At 54.5% G+C, this 18,282-nt stretch overlaps 1 protein-coding gene across 2 annotated transcripts in view; it reads left to right on the top strand.

The window, feature by feature from the left end:
* EPHB4 (EPH receptor B4) overlaps positions 1 to 18,282 on the top strand; it is a 30,572-nt gene that overhangs the window by 1,501 nt on the left and 10,789 nt on the right. The window contains exons 1-6 of one of the 2 annotated variants that reach the window (XM_047839038.1): positions 11,191 to 12,087; positions 14,804 to 14,874; positions 15,060 to 15,347; positions 16,053 to 16,449; positions 17,420 to 17,575; positions 17,761 to 18,093. In XM_047839038.1, coding sequence (XP_047694994.1) covers positions 12,036 to 12,087; positions 14,804 to 14,874; positions 15,060 to 15,347; positions 16,053 to 16,449; positions 17,420 to 17,575; positions 17,761 to 18,093 — 1,297 coding nt within the window. In that variant the 5' untranslated portion in view covers positions 11,191 to 12,035. Of the gene's footprint in view, positions 1 to 11,190; positions 12,088 to 14,803; positions 14,875 to 15,059; positions 15,348 to 16,052; positions 16,450 to 17,419; positions 17,576 to 17,760; positions 18,094 to 18,282 lie in introns of those variants that run through there. The other variant, XM_047839039.1, reaches the window with a different exon arrangement.

Raw genomic sequence — 18,282 nt, 5'->3', positions numbered from 1 at the left:
AAACAGACTTAGGATTCTTGCTGAAGGCAGGCCAGGGTGATCAGATATCAAGTATCAAGGGTGGGAAGATTCTCCCTAAACTAGGCCAGGCGAGGCAGGCCCAGCAAGGATGGGGGCCAAGTCTAAAGAGGGCTCAGAGAAGCCTGACTGAAGTTTGGTCAAGGAAAGGGTCTTTGTCATGCCTTGACCCCAACAATCCTCCACCTCACTGCACCCCAATCCACTGATCCTGCCCTCTTCCCAGTCCCCCACTCACTTCCCTTCTTATCCAGCTTAAAGTTCATGGTCAGTGAAAAGCTCTCCCTTGTCCCTCTCTCACTTTATTAACCTCCTGGCAAAACCACAGCCCAGGTAAATGCAACTCCCCGCCCAGCTTGAACCTGCCCAAGCAGCTAAATGTGGCTGAAGAAAACATCCAACTATGGGAGCTCATCTCAAATTCATGACCATGAACCTCAAGTGTGCCCTCATGCTGCCCAGCATTCAGATGAGATTTCTCTAGTCTAGTCACTCTCCTGCACTCCTAGAGGACTTACATCCTCACCCCTCTCTGTTCAGCCCTCTGTGCTTCCTGTACAGCTCCTCGGCACCATCTCACTTCCCAATTCGGCGAGAAAACAGAAGCCACCAAGAGACTAAAAGCTCCTAATCCACCAGCACGCTCCGCTGTGCCCTCCTCCTGTCACTAGTGATGAACTGATCATGCTCCCAGCTAAGGTCAACCCGCCACTACGTCCCATTTCATCATCTTGTTTTCTCTTTTCATTGGCTCATTCCCACAGATATACAAATATGCTTTTTTTCCCCGTCTTGTCTTAAAAAGGAAAAAAAACCATCTTTTTTGAATACACTGTACTCCCCCATTATCGCTCCATTTCTTTGTTGTTCTATATAGCAAAACTCCTTAAACAAGTTGTCTATACTAGCTGTTTCCAATCCCTCCTCACATTTATTTATTTATTTATTTATTTATTTTTTTTGAGAGAGAGAGAGCAGGGGAGGGGCAGAGAGAGAGGGAGACACAGAATCCGAAGCAGCTCCAGGCTCTGAGCTGTCAGCACAGAGCTTGACGTGGGCTCCAACCCACAAACTGAGAGATCCTGACCTCAGCCAAAGTGGGAAGCCCAACCTACCCAGCCACCCAGGCGCCCCTAGTGGATTTAAAAAGAAATGTGAAGATGGGACGCCTGGGTGGCTGGGTAGGTTGGACATGCGACTTTGGCTCAGGTCAGGATCTCGCAGTCCGTGAGTTTGAGCCCCGTGTCTGGCTCTGTGCTGACAGCTCAGAGCCTGGAGCCTGCTTCAGATTCTGTGTTTCCCCTCTCTCTCTGCCCCTCCCCTGCTCGTGCTCTGTCTCTCTCTCTCTCTCAAAAATAAACATTAAATATAAATAAATAGATAATAAAAGTAATAAAATAGTAACAACAAACCCACTAAATTTAGGCTTTTGCCCCTCAGCAAAAACAAAACTGCCCATCAAGTCACCTGTGACTTCCACTCTGTCAATCCAAGGGTTGCTGCTTAGTCCTCATGTTACTAAACCATCATCAGTTGACATGCGGGCATACCTCGTTTTATTGCCCCTCGCTTTATTGCACCTCACAGATACTGCATTTTTTTTATACATCGAAGGTTTGTGGCAGCCCTACACGGAGCCAGTCTTTTGGCACCATTTTTCCAATAGTATTTGCTCACTTCATGCCTGTCACGTTTCGGTAATTCTCACAGTATTTCAAACTTCTTCATTATTTTTATATTTGTTAGGGTGATCTGTGGTCAGTGGTTGCAACTCACCAAAAGCTCAGATGGTCAGCAGCTTTAAACAATGAAGTCTTTTTTAATTGGGGTGTGTACATGGATTTTAGACATAATGCTGTTTCACACTTAATAGATTACAGTGCAGTGTACCCATGGCTTTTATGAGCACTGGGGACCAAACAATGCATTTGACAGGCTTTCTTGTGATATTCACTTTAATTGCAGTGGTCCAGAACCAAACCTGTACTATCTCTGAGATATGTCTGCATTTGATAACCATCTTCTCCTCCACCACTTTCCTCTTCTTCTAGGAGACCACACTCACGCATTTCCTCCTGCTCGGTCTCTTTGGCTTCCTCCTCTCTTATCTTAACTCTGGAGCATTCCTAGATGTTGGAGGCACAGCCACAAGGCACTGTGGACTGGAGGCTCCACCAAAGACCAGAAGCTCGGTCCTCAGACTTCTTTTCACCATTTACACTCACTCCCTCAGTGACCACTTCTAGTCTCAATGTCTTAAATACCGTCTCTATGATGGTGTAGCAAGGGTGTATCTCCAGCCCAGATCTGAGCTCCACACTGTATGTCCAACAACACACTGACATCTCCACTTGGACTTCAAACAGGCAGCTCAAACTCTGTATATTCCAAAATCAAACGCCTAAACTTCCTCCCACAACCTACTCCTGTTATGGTCTTCCCACGTTTCCATTTGCTTAGGTAAAAAACCTTGGGGTTATGCCTTCTCTCACATCCCACATCCAACCCATCAGCAATTCCTTTTGCCTCTACTTTTAAAATATTACCAGTGTCCAACCACATGTTATCACCCTACTCCAAGCCACCATCATCTCTTAACCTGCATTATGGCAACACCTCCCTAACTGGTTTCCTGTTTCTGCCCTTGTTCCTGCAGTCTATTCTCAAAAGAGCAGTTAGAAGGATGCTGTTAAGGGGGCACCTGGGAAGCTCAGTCAGTAGAATGCACGACTCAATCTCCGGGTTGTAAGTTTGAGTCCCACGTTGGGTGTGGAAATTACTTAAAAATAAAATCTTTTTTTTTTTTTTTTTAAGGATGCTATTAAAGCAAGAATCAGTTTGTGATGCTTCTGTTTTCAAAACTCTCCAATACTGACACCTGGGTGGCTCAGTCGGTTAAGGCTTCCACTCCTAGTTTGGGCTCAGGTCGTGATCTTAAGATTTGTGAGTTCAAGCCCTGCATGGGGCTCTGCTCTGATGGCTCAAAGCCTGCTTGAGAGTCTCTCTCTCAACATAAACTAAAAAATAATAATAATAAAAATAAAAAATAATTCTCCAATAGTTTCCTATTTTTGCCATTGTAAAAGACAAAAGCTTTAATAATTAGGATAACATACTTAACTCATGATTCATCAACTATAGTCCCACTACAAAGTTTATGCCCATTGCCTTAGTGTAAATGTTAATAGTCCTTTGGCTCAGAATTGAGCCGGAGTGGTCTATGTATTTCATGGCCACTCTACCCCTGTAGCCCTACCCAATCTGCATCCCACCCCACTCTCCTCATCTCCTTGCCCCAGCCTCCAAGAACGCACTGTGGCCCACAGGGCATGAGCTTCCTTGGTGTTCTGGACGCAAATTTTGACGTCTTCTTGAAATCTCCTCCACCAATCTCATTTAAATTGAACCACACCCTTCATCCCATCCCCATTTTTTTTCTCCATTGCACTAACACCATCTAATATACGTCATATATTTATCTTGTTCACTGCCTGCCTAGTCCCCAAAAAAAAGTCAAGCTCCGCGAAACAGGAACTTTTGTTTTCTTCGCTACTGTAGCTCTGCCGCTTTAGAAGACTGCTAGACAGTCGCCTGCACGGGTTGGGAAACTTGCTCCTCACGTGACTGCACCGAGCGCCACCCGCCTGCTGGGAAGGGAAGATGGCTGCGCCCAGGGTGGCCTCAGAGAGAGGGCAACCAACGAGAGGGCGTCGGCTCGCTAGAGCGTCCACGCCTCGCCTAAGTCTGCGGTTGCGTCCTGGGAAGGCGCGAATTCGGGGGCTACGTGCTGGTCCTCCTCCCCACCTTTTTTTTTTTTTTTTTTTTTTTTTGAGGAGAAAGGCATTAGCTCATTCTCGGAGATGCTTGGTGTGACTTGACTGCTGCTTCCCCACTGCTTGGGATCGGTGTCATCCGAGGCGTGTAGGACGAGGTTCTGGGATTCAATATCTGGGGTTTTCGCCCCTGGTGCAAGCTCCTCGGTCAACCTATTAAGTGACCTCACAGTGTCAGTCCAGCCTCCAGTTCTGGGCACCCCCGAACACACCCGGACTGCCTCTCGGGGCCAAGGACGTCTAATCCACTCCGCAGGTGCCCCACTCAGAGTTCAGGCCCTAAATGTGAATTCCCTGGCGATCCACAATCCCGCCCCCCCCGCCGCCGACCCCGCAGCGCGGGGTGAGCTCCCCAGGATTAAGTCTCGTGAATCCGGACCCCCTCCCCCAGGCCCCAGGGGCAGATGAGCCCTTGGCCACCGCCCCTGCAATTTCCTGCAGACCCAGCAAACAAAAGGCTCGGGAAGAGAGGCGAGGCTGAGCGGGCGCCCTTCCTGCAGGAACAGCTGATGGAGCAAAATGGTCCAGGAGGGAGCGGAGGGGAGGGATGAAATTCCAGGATTCCTGGAGGACCAGAGTGGGAGGCCAGACCCCTGGATCCCGAGGAGGGAGGGAATCCAGCGAAGTGGACGTGGAGGGCCCCGGGCAGGACACCTGAGTTTCCTGGGCTCTGCCAGATCCCAACTGCCCTAGCAGGGTTGATGTCAACTTTTGGGAATGGAGGGGGTGGGGGGGACAGTGCAGTTCAGGTGAGCTCTCAGGCCCACAGGCTGGAATGGGGGGGGGGGGGGGCGCTGGGAAAGGCCTGAAGCCCTGCGTCATCTCCTCTGGGGCCCAACCTACCTCCCCCTGGCCCGACCTGCTACCCTCTGTGCTGGCCCCACCCAGGCCTGGCTTCCTGCTTCTCCCCAGGCACAAAGCTTTTTCTGCTAAGCTTCATGAACCAGCACCCCCACCCCTCGCCCCCGGGGTCTTCTTGTCCCTTCTGGACCCTAGTAGCCTAGTCCCCCAGCCACTTATATTCCCTCCTAGAGCCAATGCCCCTGCCCCCCATTCCTGTCAAGGACACAATGGTAAGGGAAGGGCCACGTTCAGTGGGTGGGGGGATGCTGGCATGGAGAGGGGGCTTGGCCTCATATCCTGTCAGGCTGCCAAGGGAAGAGAGGAAACAAAAGACTTCCCAGCTGGGACAATGAGCCTCCCGATACCTCTCCTCCCCTGCTACCACTCCTCCTCCACCTCTCCCTTCTAGCTCTAGTCTTCAGCTCCTTCCCCTCCCTTCTCACCAATTTCTTACCCTCTGGTAGCCTTGGCTTCTGGTGTGAGCTCTGCCAGTCCTTCCTAGAAGATAAGGGCAAGGCAAAGGGGGGAGATGCCCTCTGGCTGGCCTGGCTGAGAGAAGGAGGAGGAAAAGGACATCGGTGTCCTTCAGGTCCTTGGGGGTGGGGCTGGAAGGCCAGCCTGTATGCTGAGTGCCACAGTGGAGTCAGCCAACCTGCTGACTACTGGCCAAGTACGTTGGACGGCTCACTTAACCTGAGCCCGTCTCATCTTTAAAGTGGATGTCAGAAGGGCACCCTGGGTGGCTCAGTCGGTTAAGCGTCTGACTTTTGGTTTCGGCTCAGGTCATGATCTCATTCGTGAATTTGAGCCCCACGTATGGCTCTGCGCTGACAGTGCGGAACGTGCTTGGGATTCTCTCTTCTCTCTCTCTTTCTTTGTCCCTCTCCTGCTTGCGCTCTCCCTTTCTCAAAATAAATAACCATTAAAAAATAAATAAAGGAGGGGCGCCTGGGTGGCCCAGTTGGTTGAGCATCCTGCTTTGGCTCAGGTCATGATCTCACAGCTCGTGGGTTCGAGCCCCGCGTAGGGCTCTGTGCTCTCAGCTCAGAGCCTGGAGCCTGCTTCAGATTCTGTGTCTCCCTCTCTCTCTGCCCCTCCCCTGTTCATGCTTTGTCTCTCTCTGTCTTAAAAATAAATAAAACATTTAAATAAATAAATAAATAAAGGAAAAAATAAAGTGGGTGTCAGAATAACGCCCATCCTGCCTAAGAGTTCTTACGATGAATTAAATATGATAATGTTTGCTTTTATAAATAAATAAATAAATAAATAAATAAATAAATAAATAGTGAAGTGTAAGGCTTTCCTCCATCTTTCCAATCTACAGTCTCCTCCAACCCCCCTCCCACTGGGCACAGGCTCCAATCACCATCATATGCCAGTAACCCCTGAACCTGTATCTCCTGCCAAAAAGCTGCCCCTGAATGCCTGTATGGTTGACTGCTGGACCTGCGTTCTGGATGATACACAGGGATCTCAAATTCAACCTGACCACACCTTCCTCCCTGGTGGCTGCAATCCCCTGGCTCCTACCTAGCTGCCAGAGTCTGAAACTTGAACCATACTTGATTTCAGTCTCCCCCACTCCCATGGCCAGGCTCCAAGACCTACCTGCTCTCACATGTGAGCGCATACTTCTGTCCTTTCAAGCCCTTACTGTCATTTGGAGACCTACATGTGTTTTTTCTGCCTTCAGTCTTGATCCCTTTCATATATATTGTTTTTAACATTTATTTATTTTTTGAGACAGGGAGAGACAGCATGAACGGGGGAGGGGCAGAGAGAGAGGGAGACACAGAATCGGAAACAGGCTCCAGGCTCTGAGCTGTCAGCACAGAGCCTGACGCCGGGCTCGAACTCACAGACCTCGAGATCATGACCCGAGCCGAAGTCGGATGCCTAACCGACTGAGCCACTCAGGCGTCCCAGTCTTGATCCCTTTCAATCTATTCTCCAAAGTTGGACACATGAGGTCTTTCTACACAAATCTGATAGGGTTGCCTCTTTGTCTCAAACCCTTCAGTGGTTCCCCAGGTGTTCAGGACAAGCCTGCAATCCAGGATTGTCCTGTGATGTCAGGCTGGCCCTTGCTCATGTCACCAGCTCATCCACTGTCACTGTCCTGGCAATCTACACCCTGGTGTCCTGAACTCTGGCAGCACAGGAACAATCTCACTACGTCCACACTCTTGTTTTTGCTCTCCTTCTGCCTTTTTTTTTTTTTAATGTTTATTTATTTTTGAGGGGGGGAGGACAGAGAGAGAGGGAGACAGAGGATCCAAAGTAGGCTCCACGCGTCAGCACAGAGCCCAATGCAGGATCTGAACCCACAGTGAGATCACAATCAGAGCTGAAGTAAGACACTCAACAAATGACCCACCCAGGCGCCGCCCCCTTCTGCCTTTAAAGCAACCTTTCCCCCAATCTCCTCTAGGACTCCAGTCAGACAGCATCATCTTCTCCAGAAAGTTCACCTTGAACCCGCAGGTTGGATTACATGTGCTCCCCCTGGGATCCCATAGGACCCTCTGTATGCCACTACTTATGCTCCACACATAGCTTCCTGGGTTCTGTTGAAGTTTCGTGGTTGTTTCTTCCCCTGGGCTGTCAAGGATGACTTTGTGTCCCTAGTCCTGGTCCATAGCAAAAGTACGATAAATAATTGTTGAGGGGTGCCTGAGTGGTTCAGTCGGTTAAATGACGACTCGTGGTTTCTGCTCAGGTCATGATCTCGTGGATCATGGGTTCGAGCCCCAAGTAGGGCTCTACACTGACAGTGCAGAGCCTCCTTAGGATTCTCTCCCTCTCTCTGCCCCTCCCCTGTGCACATACTTGCTATGTCATAATAAATAAATAAACTTAGAATAATGATAATTGCTGAGTTGGGGTGCCTGGGTGGCTCAGTTGGTTAAGTGTCCGACTTCGGCTCAGGTCATGATCTCGCGGTTCGTGGGTTCGAGCCCCACATCGGGCTCGGTGCTGACAGCTCAGAGCCTAGAGCCTGCTTCAGATTCTGTGTCTCCCCCTCTCTCTAACCCTCTCCCGCTCCCCCGCACGCGCACACACACTCTCTGTCTCAAATATAAATGTTTAAAAAAGTAAATGTAGAAATCACAGCAAAAGTTAAGATGACAATTACCATAAATATTACCAAATCAAGAAAAACAGGCTAGGTGTAGTAAATAATTGCCCAACACATCTGTATAATACTTTCATGTCCTACCTTTTTCTTACCTGTGTACTGGGGCTACCTTGTCATATGATAAGGACTCTGTAATACTACTTTCTATTTCTCTTTGTCTCCATCTTCCCTCTATTATGGCCAGTTGACTTTTTTTTTCTTTCATTATTGAAAGTTTATAAAGATCTCACTGAGGTTTACAAACTCATTATTGGCAATGTTGAAACCTCTACCAAATTCCCTTTGTGTAAGGGCCGTAAGATTTCAGGCTATTTCAAACATTCTTGTGCTGGAATTCACCTTAAAAACTGTTTAAATTGATGGCACTCATTAACCAGGACAGTGGGAGGGGCAGTCAGGTGAGGGGTGCGGAAGCTTAAACTTCATGGGCTTCCACTAAACTTAACTCTAGACTTGACAGGGTGAGGTGCACCCTATGAAGGGCACTGGGATATGGGGGGAGGAATGACAATTTCTAGAATTTTCAGTGAAAGGGATGATTTGTTGTTTATTACATATAGGGAAAGTCCTAACTCCAACACTGTGCCAAATAACTGTCATGATGTGGGTAGCAAAAAGGAAACCTGGGGCACCTGTCTGGCTCAGTTGGTAGAACACGTGACTTTTGATTTTGAAGTTGTAAGTTCAAGCCCCACTTTGGGTATAGAGATATATACTTAAAAATAAAAAATTTAGGGGCGCCTGGGTGGCTCAGTTGGTTAAACGTCCGACTTAGGCTCAGGTCATGATCTCGAGGTCCGTGAGTTCGAGCCCCACGTCGGGCTCTGTGCTGACAGCTCAGAGCCTGGAGCCTGTTTCAGATTCTGTGTCTCCCTCTCTCTCTGACCCTCCCCCGTTCATTCTCTGTCTCTTTCTGTCTCAGATATAAATAAACGTTTAAAAATAAATAAATAAATAAATAAATAAATAAATAAATAAAAATAAAAAATTTAAAAGCCCGACCAGCTGTTGGGGTGGGGATGCTCTACACAGGTACTGCCATGGCGATGATCATAGGCAAGGAACAGGGGGTGACAGCCTAATTTTGGGGTGAGAGGGCAGTGAAGCACTCTAATAATGAAGGAAGGAGCACCCGAGATTTGCTCAGGTCTGTTCCACAAGCATCCATCCAGGTAGTGATTTGGCTGATCACTTACGTAATGTAATACAGTAGATACTGAATTAGCTTTGCTAGGAAGTAGTCCTGGGTGGATGGAGGGTGGAGGAAATGACTTCACACTCACAGGATAGACACTCCTGAGCATTGGAGTGAAAAGCTCAGATATCATCTCCAAGGAAAGGGGAAATACTGGGATTCCTGCCCCATTAGAAGATCTTTGAGGCCAGGAGCCTTGCTTTACAAATCTGCAAACTAGCACAGTGATCGCGTGGCACATAGCAGATGCTTAATAACAGCTTTATTTTATTGATTCCTTTATTTATTTTTTGTGTTTTTTTTAAGTTTATTTATTTATTTGAATAATCTCTACACCCAATGTGGGGCTTGAACTCACGACCCCGAGGTCAACAATTGCAGGTTCTTCTGACTGAGCCGGCAAGGTGCCCCATTATTCATTCTTTTACTGGTATACATTAGATATTGGGAACTGGCTTACATGATGGGAGGGGTGGGGACTGAGGACCCTATGATAAGGGATCGACTGGGTGTTTTTTTTTCTCTAATATTTATTTATACTTGAGACATAGAGACAGAATGTGAACAGGGGAGGGGAAGAGAGAGAGGGAGACAGAATCCAAAGCAGGCTCCAGGCTCTGAGCTGTCAGCGCAGAGCCCGATTTGGGGCTTGAACTCATGAACATGAGATCATAACCTGAGCCGAAGTTGGACACTTGACGGACTGAGCTACCCAGGCACCCCTCAACTGGGTATTTTCTTATCTGAGTTCTCTTCCCTATAGCTGAGGGGGCCTGGTTCTCAGGGGTCAGAAATACAGGGTTCGAATCTGCAGTGAGCTGCACCCCTCTGTCTCATCAGCCCTCACTCCCCCCTGCCTCATTTCTCTGTGCATCTGTGTGGGTCTCTCTTTACCATTCAGGCCATCCACCCCCCACCCCATCAGGGATCCCAACCAAATGAGACAATTCGAGCAATCAAGGGCACAAGGAGGTTGAGCACAGAGCCCAGGAAGAGATAGAGACATAACTTTTGGAGGAAAGAATTTGAGTGTGTAGTGAGAAGCAGGGAAAGGTGTGTGTGTTCCGAGTGAGGAGGTGGGTGTTTAACCTGGAGGAGAAGCTGAGTGAGAGAAGGGAGATATGGCTTGGATCAAGGAGGGAGGAGGGGATTCCTGGCCCTGGCCTGGTCTGCCTGGCTCCAGCCAAGCCGGCTGTTTCCTGCCCTCCGTGACCCCCCACCCCGGAGCAGGACCCAGGCAGGGCCATGAGGAAGGGCAGGGGTGTGGGGAGCACACTTGTGGCCGGAAGATAAGTGCGCTGGGACAAGAGGTCACTGCAGGCCTAGCTGTCCTCTTGGGGGGTTAGAAGCGCTTGGCAGTCTCCTCACCCCCCCTCATCCACCTCCCTCCCCAACGTCCTGGGCAGCAAGGAGTGTTCCTTCACTCTCTCGGCTCCTCAGCAACTCCAGACTCTGTCTCCCTTAAATTTCTGAGTTAAACCCGTTTCTTCCAGCTCTTCACTGGCGGACTCCTGCAGCGCCCCCCCCTCCATAGGTGACCTGACTTATAAGGGGGGTTGGTGGGAGGAACACTGTTTTCCTGGACCCTCCCCTCTAACTGATGGGATGGGGGTGGGGAGGTGGCAAAGAGAGGAAGGGCCCTCCCAGCCATCCCAAGGGCCCCCAGGAGCCAGACAGGAAACGGCCTCTGGAAAGACAGCAGCAGCCCCGGCCCAGTCTCAGGGGTCAGGGCTGCGGGCGGCAATGAGCTCTCCCCAACGCGACAGTGAGAGTGAAGATGGTGATTTGGGAATCCATCCAGACTCTTTACTCTCGGTCCCACCTACCTTTTATTTACTCCTGCTTCCTTTTTTTCTATACTCCTCCCCATCTCAACCCAGTTGCCCCACTTCGCTAGGTTGCGCGCACAGCAGGTCCCCATACCTAATGTTTGTTGAGTGATTGTGTGAACGTTCGCTCCAGGGTCATCTAAGCAGTGATCGCTGTCTCGGGAGCCCAATGCGCCACCCTCCATCCTCAGAAACTTCCCCCAAACACGGTCCCCTGCGCCAACTATGGAGTAGTGGGCGCATCCAGGAGTAGAATCCAAAGTCCGCAAGAAGGTTGGAGCGGGCTTCGAGTGAGTAGTGCACTTTTCCACGCACGTCCGGGCGGCCCTCCGTGCTGCTGCTGGGTGTGTTTCTCCGCTGCCTGCCGTGTGCTGGGTTCGGACCTGCCCCGGGGGTCCCCGGGCCCCGGCCCCGACACGCGCGGTCCGCGTCAGGGCGCACGGCCACCGCGCACGTCTGGGCGGTCCCCGGGCTCCGCGCCCGCCGCCCCTCCCCCTTCTCCAAACTTTCTCCCAACTTCCCGACCTGCTCCGCTCGGCGTCCCGCTCTGCTTCCCTCATGAATTATTCAGCAGTGCGCGCTCCAATCAGCGCGCCCCGGCCCCCACGCCGAGCCCGGACTCGGGGAGGGGGGAGCTCTCCCGCCCCCCGCGCGCCCCTCCCTCCCCGGCCAGGCGCCGCCCGGCCCAGTCCCAACCCGGCCCAGCCCCGGCCCGCCCGGCCCCGCGCCGCAGTCTCCCTCCCTCCCGCTCTGTCCCCGCTCCGCTCCCACCCTCCCGGCCGGCTCGGAGCGCACCCGGCCCGGCGCGCGAGCAGCACCACTCCAGGGAGGGGGGGAGACCGCGAGCGGCCGGCCCACCCCCAGCCAGCCGGGGCGGGACCCCGAGGCCCCGGAGGGACCCCGACTCTAGCCACGTCTCGCTCTGCGCCCGCCCGGCGCAGCCAGTGCGAGGACGCCCCCCGCCCGCCCGCGCGCGCGGCGGGGACGCGGGGCCACACCTGGACGCCGCCGCCTGGTGCCTGTGCGGAGCGCGCCCGCATGGGCCCGCGCTGAGGGCCCCGACCGAGGGTCCCGGGTGGGGAGTCGGTGTCTGCCGTCTCGAGGGGGGGGGTCCGACCTGGGGGGGCTAGTGCCCCCCAAACTCGGATCGGATCCAACCCGAGAAAGGCGGCGCCATGGAGCTCCGGGCTCTGCTTTGCTGGGCTTCGCTCGTCGCGGCTTTAGAAGGTGAGTTTCCCAGGGGGCACCCCGGCACTCCAGGGGCCCCCAGAGTTGGGCCTCGGAGTGAGGGAGCCGGCCTCGGTCTGCCCCTACTCCGGCACCCCAACCCTGAGCACTTCGGACCAATAGTGCTAGACCGGGCGGGGGGCGGGGAGGAGGCGGCCCAGCGGGGAGTGGAGTTTTCTTTTGTTTGGGAAAGAGAAGGAGTGGAGCTCCGTCCCGGGACTTGCCCCTGCCCCAGCTTCCCAGATTCTTAACCCTGATTCCGTACGCCCTTGGCAGCCTTTCCTTTTCTCCCTCCTCCAACCTTCAAACTGTCTCCAAAGCTTCTGTCCCTCTTCCCACCTCTGCCAAACATGAGGAAACGTTTCTGGAGGAACAACTGTAGACCAGGCAGAATGCTAGGCCAGAAAACTGCCCCCACCCCCATTCCTCATCGTTCACACCTTGATCCTGCGGTTCCCCTGGCCTCTGGCAGCTGGGCCACCTTCTAAACTCACCCTCCAAACGCCCAAATCTGTCTCAAAGCCACTGCCTCTGCTGCCGTGAGGCCCCCTCCCTGGTTTCCCCAGGCTGCACCTCAGCCCTTTAAATGCCATCTAGACCCCAGACTTGCACTAGTCCTGCCTAGGCCCCCTTCTCCAACCCCACAGGCCAGCAGAAACTGACCTTCACAGCCCCCGGGTCACCTGAACTTAGCCTAATAGCTACGATTTCTGATTTTTCTGTGTTCCTCCCAGATGTTTCTTCATCCAGGAGTCTTTTCCCTCGCTTCATCTCTTAGAGGGGGAGCCGAGCCCAGAGCCCTATAAACCCTCCTCCTACGGCCCTAATCTCCTTTCAATGAGCTGCCTCCTTCCCCCCCTTCACTGCCTGGAATCAAAGGGGTCTCTGGCGGTGGGGGGGGGGAGGGCAGGGGGGGGCTGCTGAGGAGGAGGAATCAAAGGCAGTTGGAAACCCCTCTCCCCCAGGCTGGGCAGTGCTGCTCTGGGCTGGGGATCAAAGGCTGGGGAGGGGGAGAGGGAACCCTTGCCCGGCTCCGAGAAAGAAGGGGAAATAACTGAGTGAGGGAAAGGAAGACAAAGTGGGGAGATACGCCCCAGGGCAAAGCATGTCGAGAGGGAAGGAAAGAGGCAAAGGAGAAAGGGGGAATGTTTTCATGCTGCTAAGTAAGTTCCTTCCCAGCCTGAGGCCTGCGCTAAATTTTCACCTTCACAACAGCCCTGCTGTGGGAGGGATTGTTGCCCCATTTTACAGATGAGGAGACTGAGGCTTAGAAGAGTGAGATAACCTGCCCAGGGCCACGTGCCCCGGTGAACGTGAAAGGCTGGAGACGGAAAACCTAGGGGAGTATAGTGACAGAAATGGAGGTGCACAGAGGGTGGAGGAGAGAGGTGAGAGGCAAGAGAATTGACAGATTGAGGCAGGCCCTCTGAGCCTGAGATAGGAGGAGAGAAAGTGAGTCTCTCAGAGCGCTGAGGACAGCCCTGAAACAGACAGTGTGTAAATTGGAGACAGGAAAACACTATCCAGGCTGGAACAATGGAGGGTGGAGACGGCAGCCTCTATCCACCCCCTTCCCAGAACCCGGGCATCCTGTCCCCAGCGTGCCGGGTTGGCTCCTGCCACCCCCGGGGGCCCGGGCCTCACCTCGGGTTGGCTGGGGTCCCGTCTGATCCCTTGCCCTCTGTGGACATCACTTGGCCCCTGGGAGGAGGCTGCCCCACCCACCCACCTTCCCTTCTCCCCTGCAGCCCCCACAGGGGCAGAGGGAGGCAGGCGGGTGAGTAGGGGGAACCTGGTCCCAGGTGTGCTGCTGGCTCCCCTGGGGGCCTCCCACATGGCACTAGCCTCCCAGGGGATTCCCCTACCCTCCCTCTACCCTCCACTGCCAGGGGCTGTGATGTTTCTCCTAATCCCCCCTTTCCGCCAGAGCCCCACCCCTCCCCCGATGCCCCTCCCCAGAGACCAGAGCGGAGCGGAGCCAGGTGTGTTCACCCCTCCATACACACACCCCTAAAATCTCCTCCCCTTTTCCTTCCCGTAACCAAATCCAGATGTGAGGCCTCTGCAGGCAGGGGCCAGGGCGGGAACCCAAGCGTCCTGGCCTCCAGCACTTCCTCCTCTGACAGCAGCGAGCTCTTGAGGTGGGGGCAGGGGGTGGTGGTGGCAGGGCTGGGCCTGGGCAGCTGAGTACCACCTTCAGGGATCTAAAGAACTGGAGTGTTTGGTCCCAAAAGGAGGTGGGAGCCTGGAGCAGGAATGGGGTTGCAGGGAGGGAGGCAGTGACTTTGGATTTGAGGAAGGGACTGTGAGTGGAGGTGAGGCAGGCCCTGTAGGGAAGGGTATCCCCCTGCCTGTGGTTCTCTTCCCTCAGGTCATGCCAGGTCGGGGTTCTAGTTTAACCCTGTCTGAGCTGTTTGGCCTTCTTCGCCTTTCCTCAGGGCAGAGCGGTTCTCAGAAGCCTAGATCAGGGAATTCGGAGGGGGGCAGCCCGGTGCCTGCCAGCTGTTAGGGGTGGGGTTGGCACTCCAATAAAGAGATGAGAAACAGGGTGGCAGAGGACAGGACTTGCTCCCCTCTTCATCTCTCGGCTCAGTCAGCCCCAATGCCACCAGCTTGGAGCTCAGAGGACCCACCTGCCTCAGTCAGTTCCCAGGGATCTGGTCTCCCTGGTGTCTCCCCCAGTGCTGACTGTCTGTCTGTCTGCTGTCTGCCTTAGAGACCCTGCTGAACACGAAACTGGAAACTGCAGACCTGAAGTGGGTCACGTTCCCTCAGGTGGAGGGGCAGGTAGGAGGCAGGCCCAGGAGCTGGGGCTTGGAGGGACACCGAAGGAGGAGGGACAAGAGGTACCTGTGCTGGCCTGCTTCCCATGCCGCCAGCCCCCAGATCACAGCAGCCTGAGCCCCTCCTTGCTTTATCACAGACACCCCCCCAAGCAGCCCCCAAGCTGATTCCCCCCACTCTCCCCACAGTGGGAGGAGCTGAGCGGCCTGGATGAAGAGCAGCACAGCGTTCGGACCTACGAGGTGTGCGACGTGCAGCGGGCCCCGGGCCTGGCCCACTGGCTGCGCACCGGCTGGGTCCCGCGCCGGGGAGCTGTCCACGTGTATGCCACGCTTCGCTTCACCATGCTCGAGTGCCTGTCCCTGACCCGGGCCGGGCGCTCCTGCAAGGAGACCTTCACTGTCTTCTACTTCGAGAGCGATGCTGACACGGCCACAGCCTTCACGCCAGCCTGGATGGAGAACCCCTACATCAAGGTACCCGGGCGCCCGGGACCCAGCCGCCGGCCAGTGTGGGACTGCGGCAGGCCCATTGTGGTCCAGGGGCAATGGCTGAGCTTCCGAGGCCCTGGGGGTTTGCGGGGGCGCTGGGGCCTGGAAGCAGGATGCTGCAGCCTGGAGAGGGAAGAAGGTGGTTGGCTGGGTGGAGCAGTCACGTGTAGTTGAGCTGCCCCCAGGACCCCCGGGGCAGGGTGGGGGGGGTCGTCTAGACCACCTCTGCCACTTCCCACCTTCTCCGAGTACACCTTGCCCTTCAGAGACTCCTTTCTGCGCCTTCCATCCAATTCCTACTTGCCTTGCAAGCTTCAACTCCCCCAGGACGCCTTTGCCCTGGGGTCTCCCGCCAGCTACAGATCTCATCATGCTTTTAACTTCTCTGTTTCCTTCGTTCCTGTTTCCTCGGCTCCGAGTCCAGGGGCCTGTCATAGAGCAGGTGTTGATAAATGTCTGTAGGTTGAGTGAGTGAAGAGAAAGGGGGGTGCAGGACAGAGGCTGGACGCATCATAGGAGCTCAGCAAGCATTAATGGGTAATGTTGGGGCCTGCAGGCAAGTGGAGAGAAGGTTCTGGAACAGGAACGGAGGTGGTCAGGGAGAGGGTGAGCTGGGAAGAAGAAAATAGTCCACCAGGCCCTCGGGGAGCAGAGGACAGTTGGCAATGAGTCTCTCCCTGCTCCTGGCAGGTGGACACAGTGGCTGCTGAGCACCTGACCCGGAAGCGCCCTGGGGCCGAGGCAACCGGGAAGGTGAACGTGAAGACGCTGCGTCTGGGCCCACTCACCAAGGCTGGCTTCTATCTGGCCTTCCAGGACCAGGGTGCCTGCATGGCCCTGCTGTCCCTGCACCTCTTCTACAAGAAGTGCGCCCAGCTGACCGTGAACCTCACCCGCTTCCCGGAGACTGTGCCTCGGGAGCTTGTGGTGCCCGTGGCGGGGAGCTGTGTGGCTGACGCCGTCCCCACCCCCGGCCCCAGCCCCAGCCTCTATTGCCGGGAGGATGGCCAGTGGGCCGAGCAGCCGGTCACGGGCTGCAGCTGTGCCCCAGGGTTCGAGGCCGCCGAGGGGAATACCAAGTGCCGAGGTGAGGCCCAGCGTCTTCTCCATAAAGCTTGCCCACCCATGCAGCTCGCCCATACCCCGCTCTTGGACCCACTCCAGTTTCCATTTTGAACATTTCTCTGTTCTCAAGGGCACTCACAGGGCCTGTTTACAGAGCCCCCAGCATAGTTCTGAGCTCTTTCACACCCTTTCTCCTAACTATGTCCCCAATTCTTTCCTGGATGAGGGGTGAGGGGCACAGGGCTGACCGCTGGACGAGGGTACCTTGTTGGGCTCTGAGGACAAAGGCATCGTGGTCTCTGTTTCTTGTTCATTATGGTTTCCTCTAATTTACTGAGACTGAATTCTCACTTAGCTATTTTTCTCTAGCGCGTGCGTGCAAAACTCAGGTTTTGTAGATTGAACATAAGGGATCTGGGAACTTCTGTGGAAAAGAAAATGACCTTACTGTCACTCACCTCCACCTGCAGTTGGCCTCTGACAGTGACAGGGCCCAGCAGTCACAGCAGGACCTGAGACTTGCACACCTTTCGAATCACAGCTATTTCCCCAGCCCGTTCCAGAAGATTCAGGAATGTCCTAGCTGCATTTTTTTGCCCATCGGGGCTTCAGTATTCCAGTGGCCATCGGGCCTGCCACTCTACCTTGTAAATAAAGAAAACACGTTCATTCCTGTGGCACGAGCTTGTTTTTCTCATGTTTTGATCATCGTATTTCACTTTACTTGGTCTCTGTTGTGATCCGGTGTATTTAGTGGTGTGCGTTTAAAAACATAATTCTGAGCAGCGGTCTGTGGTTTCACCAGACCGCCAGAGGGTATTTGTAGGGGGTGTCGAGGTTAACAAAGGTCAGAAACCCTGATCTGGAGGGAGGGTCCCCTTCTCCTCTTAGAGGCGAAGTTTCTGAGCTCTTCCTTGCTGCTCCCTGTGTGCCCTCCACGCAACTTTAAGAGCGGCTGAATGTTTCTGATGAACGCTGTCTCTCTCTCTCAGCCTGTGCCCAAGGCACCTTCAAGCCCTTAAATGGGGAGGGGTCCTGCCAGTCGTGTCCAGCCAACAGCCACTCCAACACCATTGGCTCGCCCGTCTGCCAGTGCCGCGTTGGGTACTTCCGGGCCCTCACAGACTCCCGGGGTGCACCCTGTACCAGTAAGTGACCAGTGACCCCTGGGGCGGCGGGTGGACACCCACCCCAGCTCCCAGCCTCTCCGGCCTTCCTCCTCTTGGCCCTGGCCTGCTGGTGCCCAGCCAAGACAAGAAGTCACGAGGCTGCCTGCGTGCCCCACTGCCCCTCTCTGCTGAGCGGGTCAGCCTGACTCCCTGGTGTCCCACAGCGCCGCCCTCTGCTCCGAGAAGTGTGGTTCCCCGGCTGAATGGCTCCTCCCTGCGCCTGGAGTGGAGCGCCCCCCTCGAGTCCGGGGGCCGAGATGACCTCACGTATGCCCTGCGCTGCCGGGAGTGCCGCCCTGGGGGGTCCTGCACACCCTGCGGAGGAGACCTGACCTTCGACCCTGGCCCCCGGGACCTTGTGGAGCCCTGGGTGGCGATTCGTGGGCTGCGTCCTGACTTCACCTATACGTTCGAGGTCACCGCCTCGAATGGGGTGTCCTCCTTAGCCACCGGACCTGTCCCGTTTGAGGCTGTGAATGTCACCACTGACCGTGAGGGTGAGACTTCGAGCCGGCTGGAAGGGACGCAGCTGGCCCCAAGGCCTGAAGGGCAAAAGTCAGTGGTGGGGCAGTGAGGCCGCCGGGAAGCGTGGAAAGTCAGGGCTTGCAGGGCAAGAGGCAGACACAGCGAGTGAAAAACGGTGCCGAGGCAGGCAGGCTTTCAGGACGGGGCAGAGAGAGTCAGAG

Source organism: Prionailurus viverrinus, chromosome E3, assembly GCF_022837055.1.
Source record: "Prionailurus viverrinus isolate Anna chromosome E3, UM_Priviv_1.0, whole genome shotgun sequence".
NCBI lineage: Eukaryota > Metazoa > Chordata > Mammalia > Carnivora > Felidae > Prionailurus > Prionailurus viverrinus.
The sequence above is the reverse complement of the archived record's forward strand: the minus strand, read 5'-3'. Positions and strand labels throughout refer to the sequence as shown.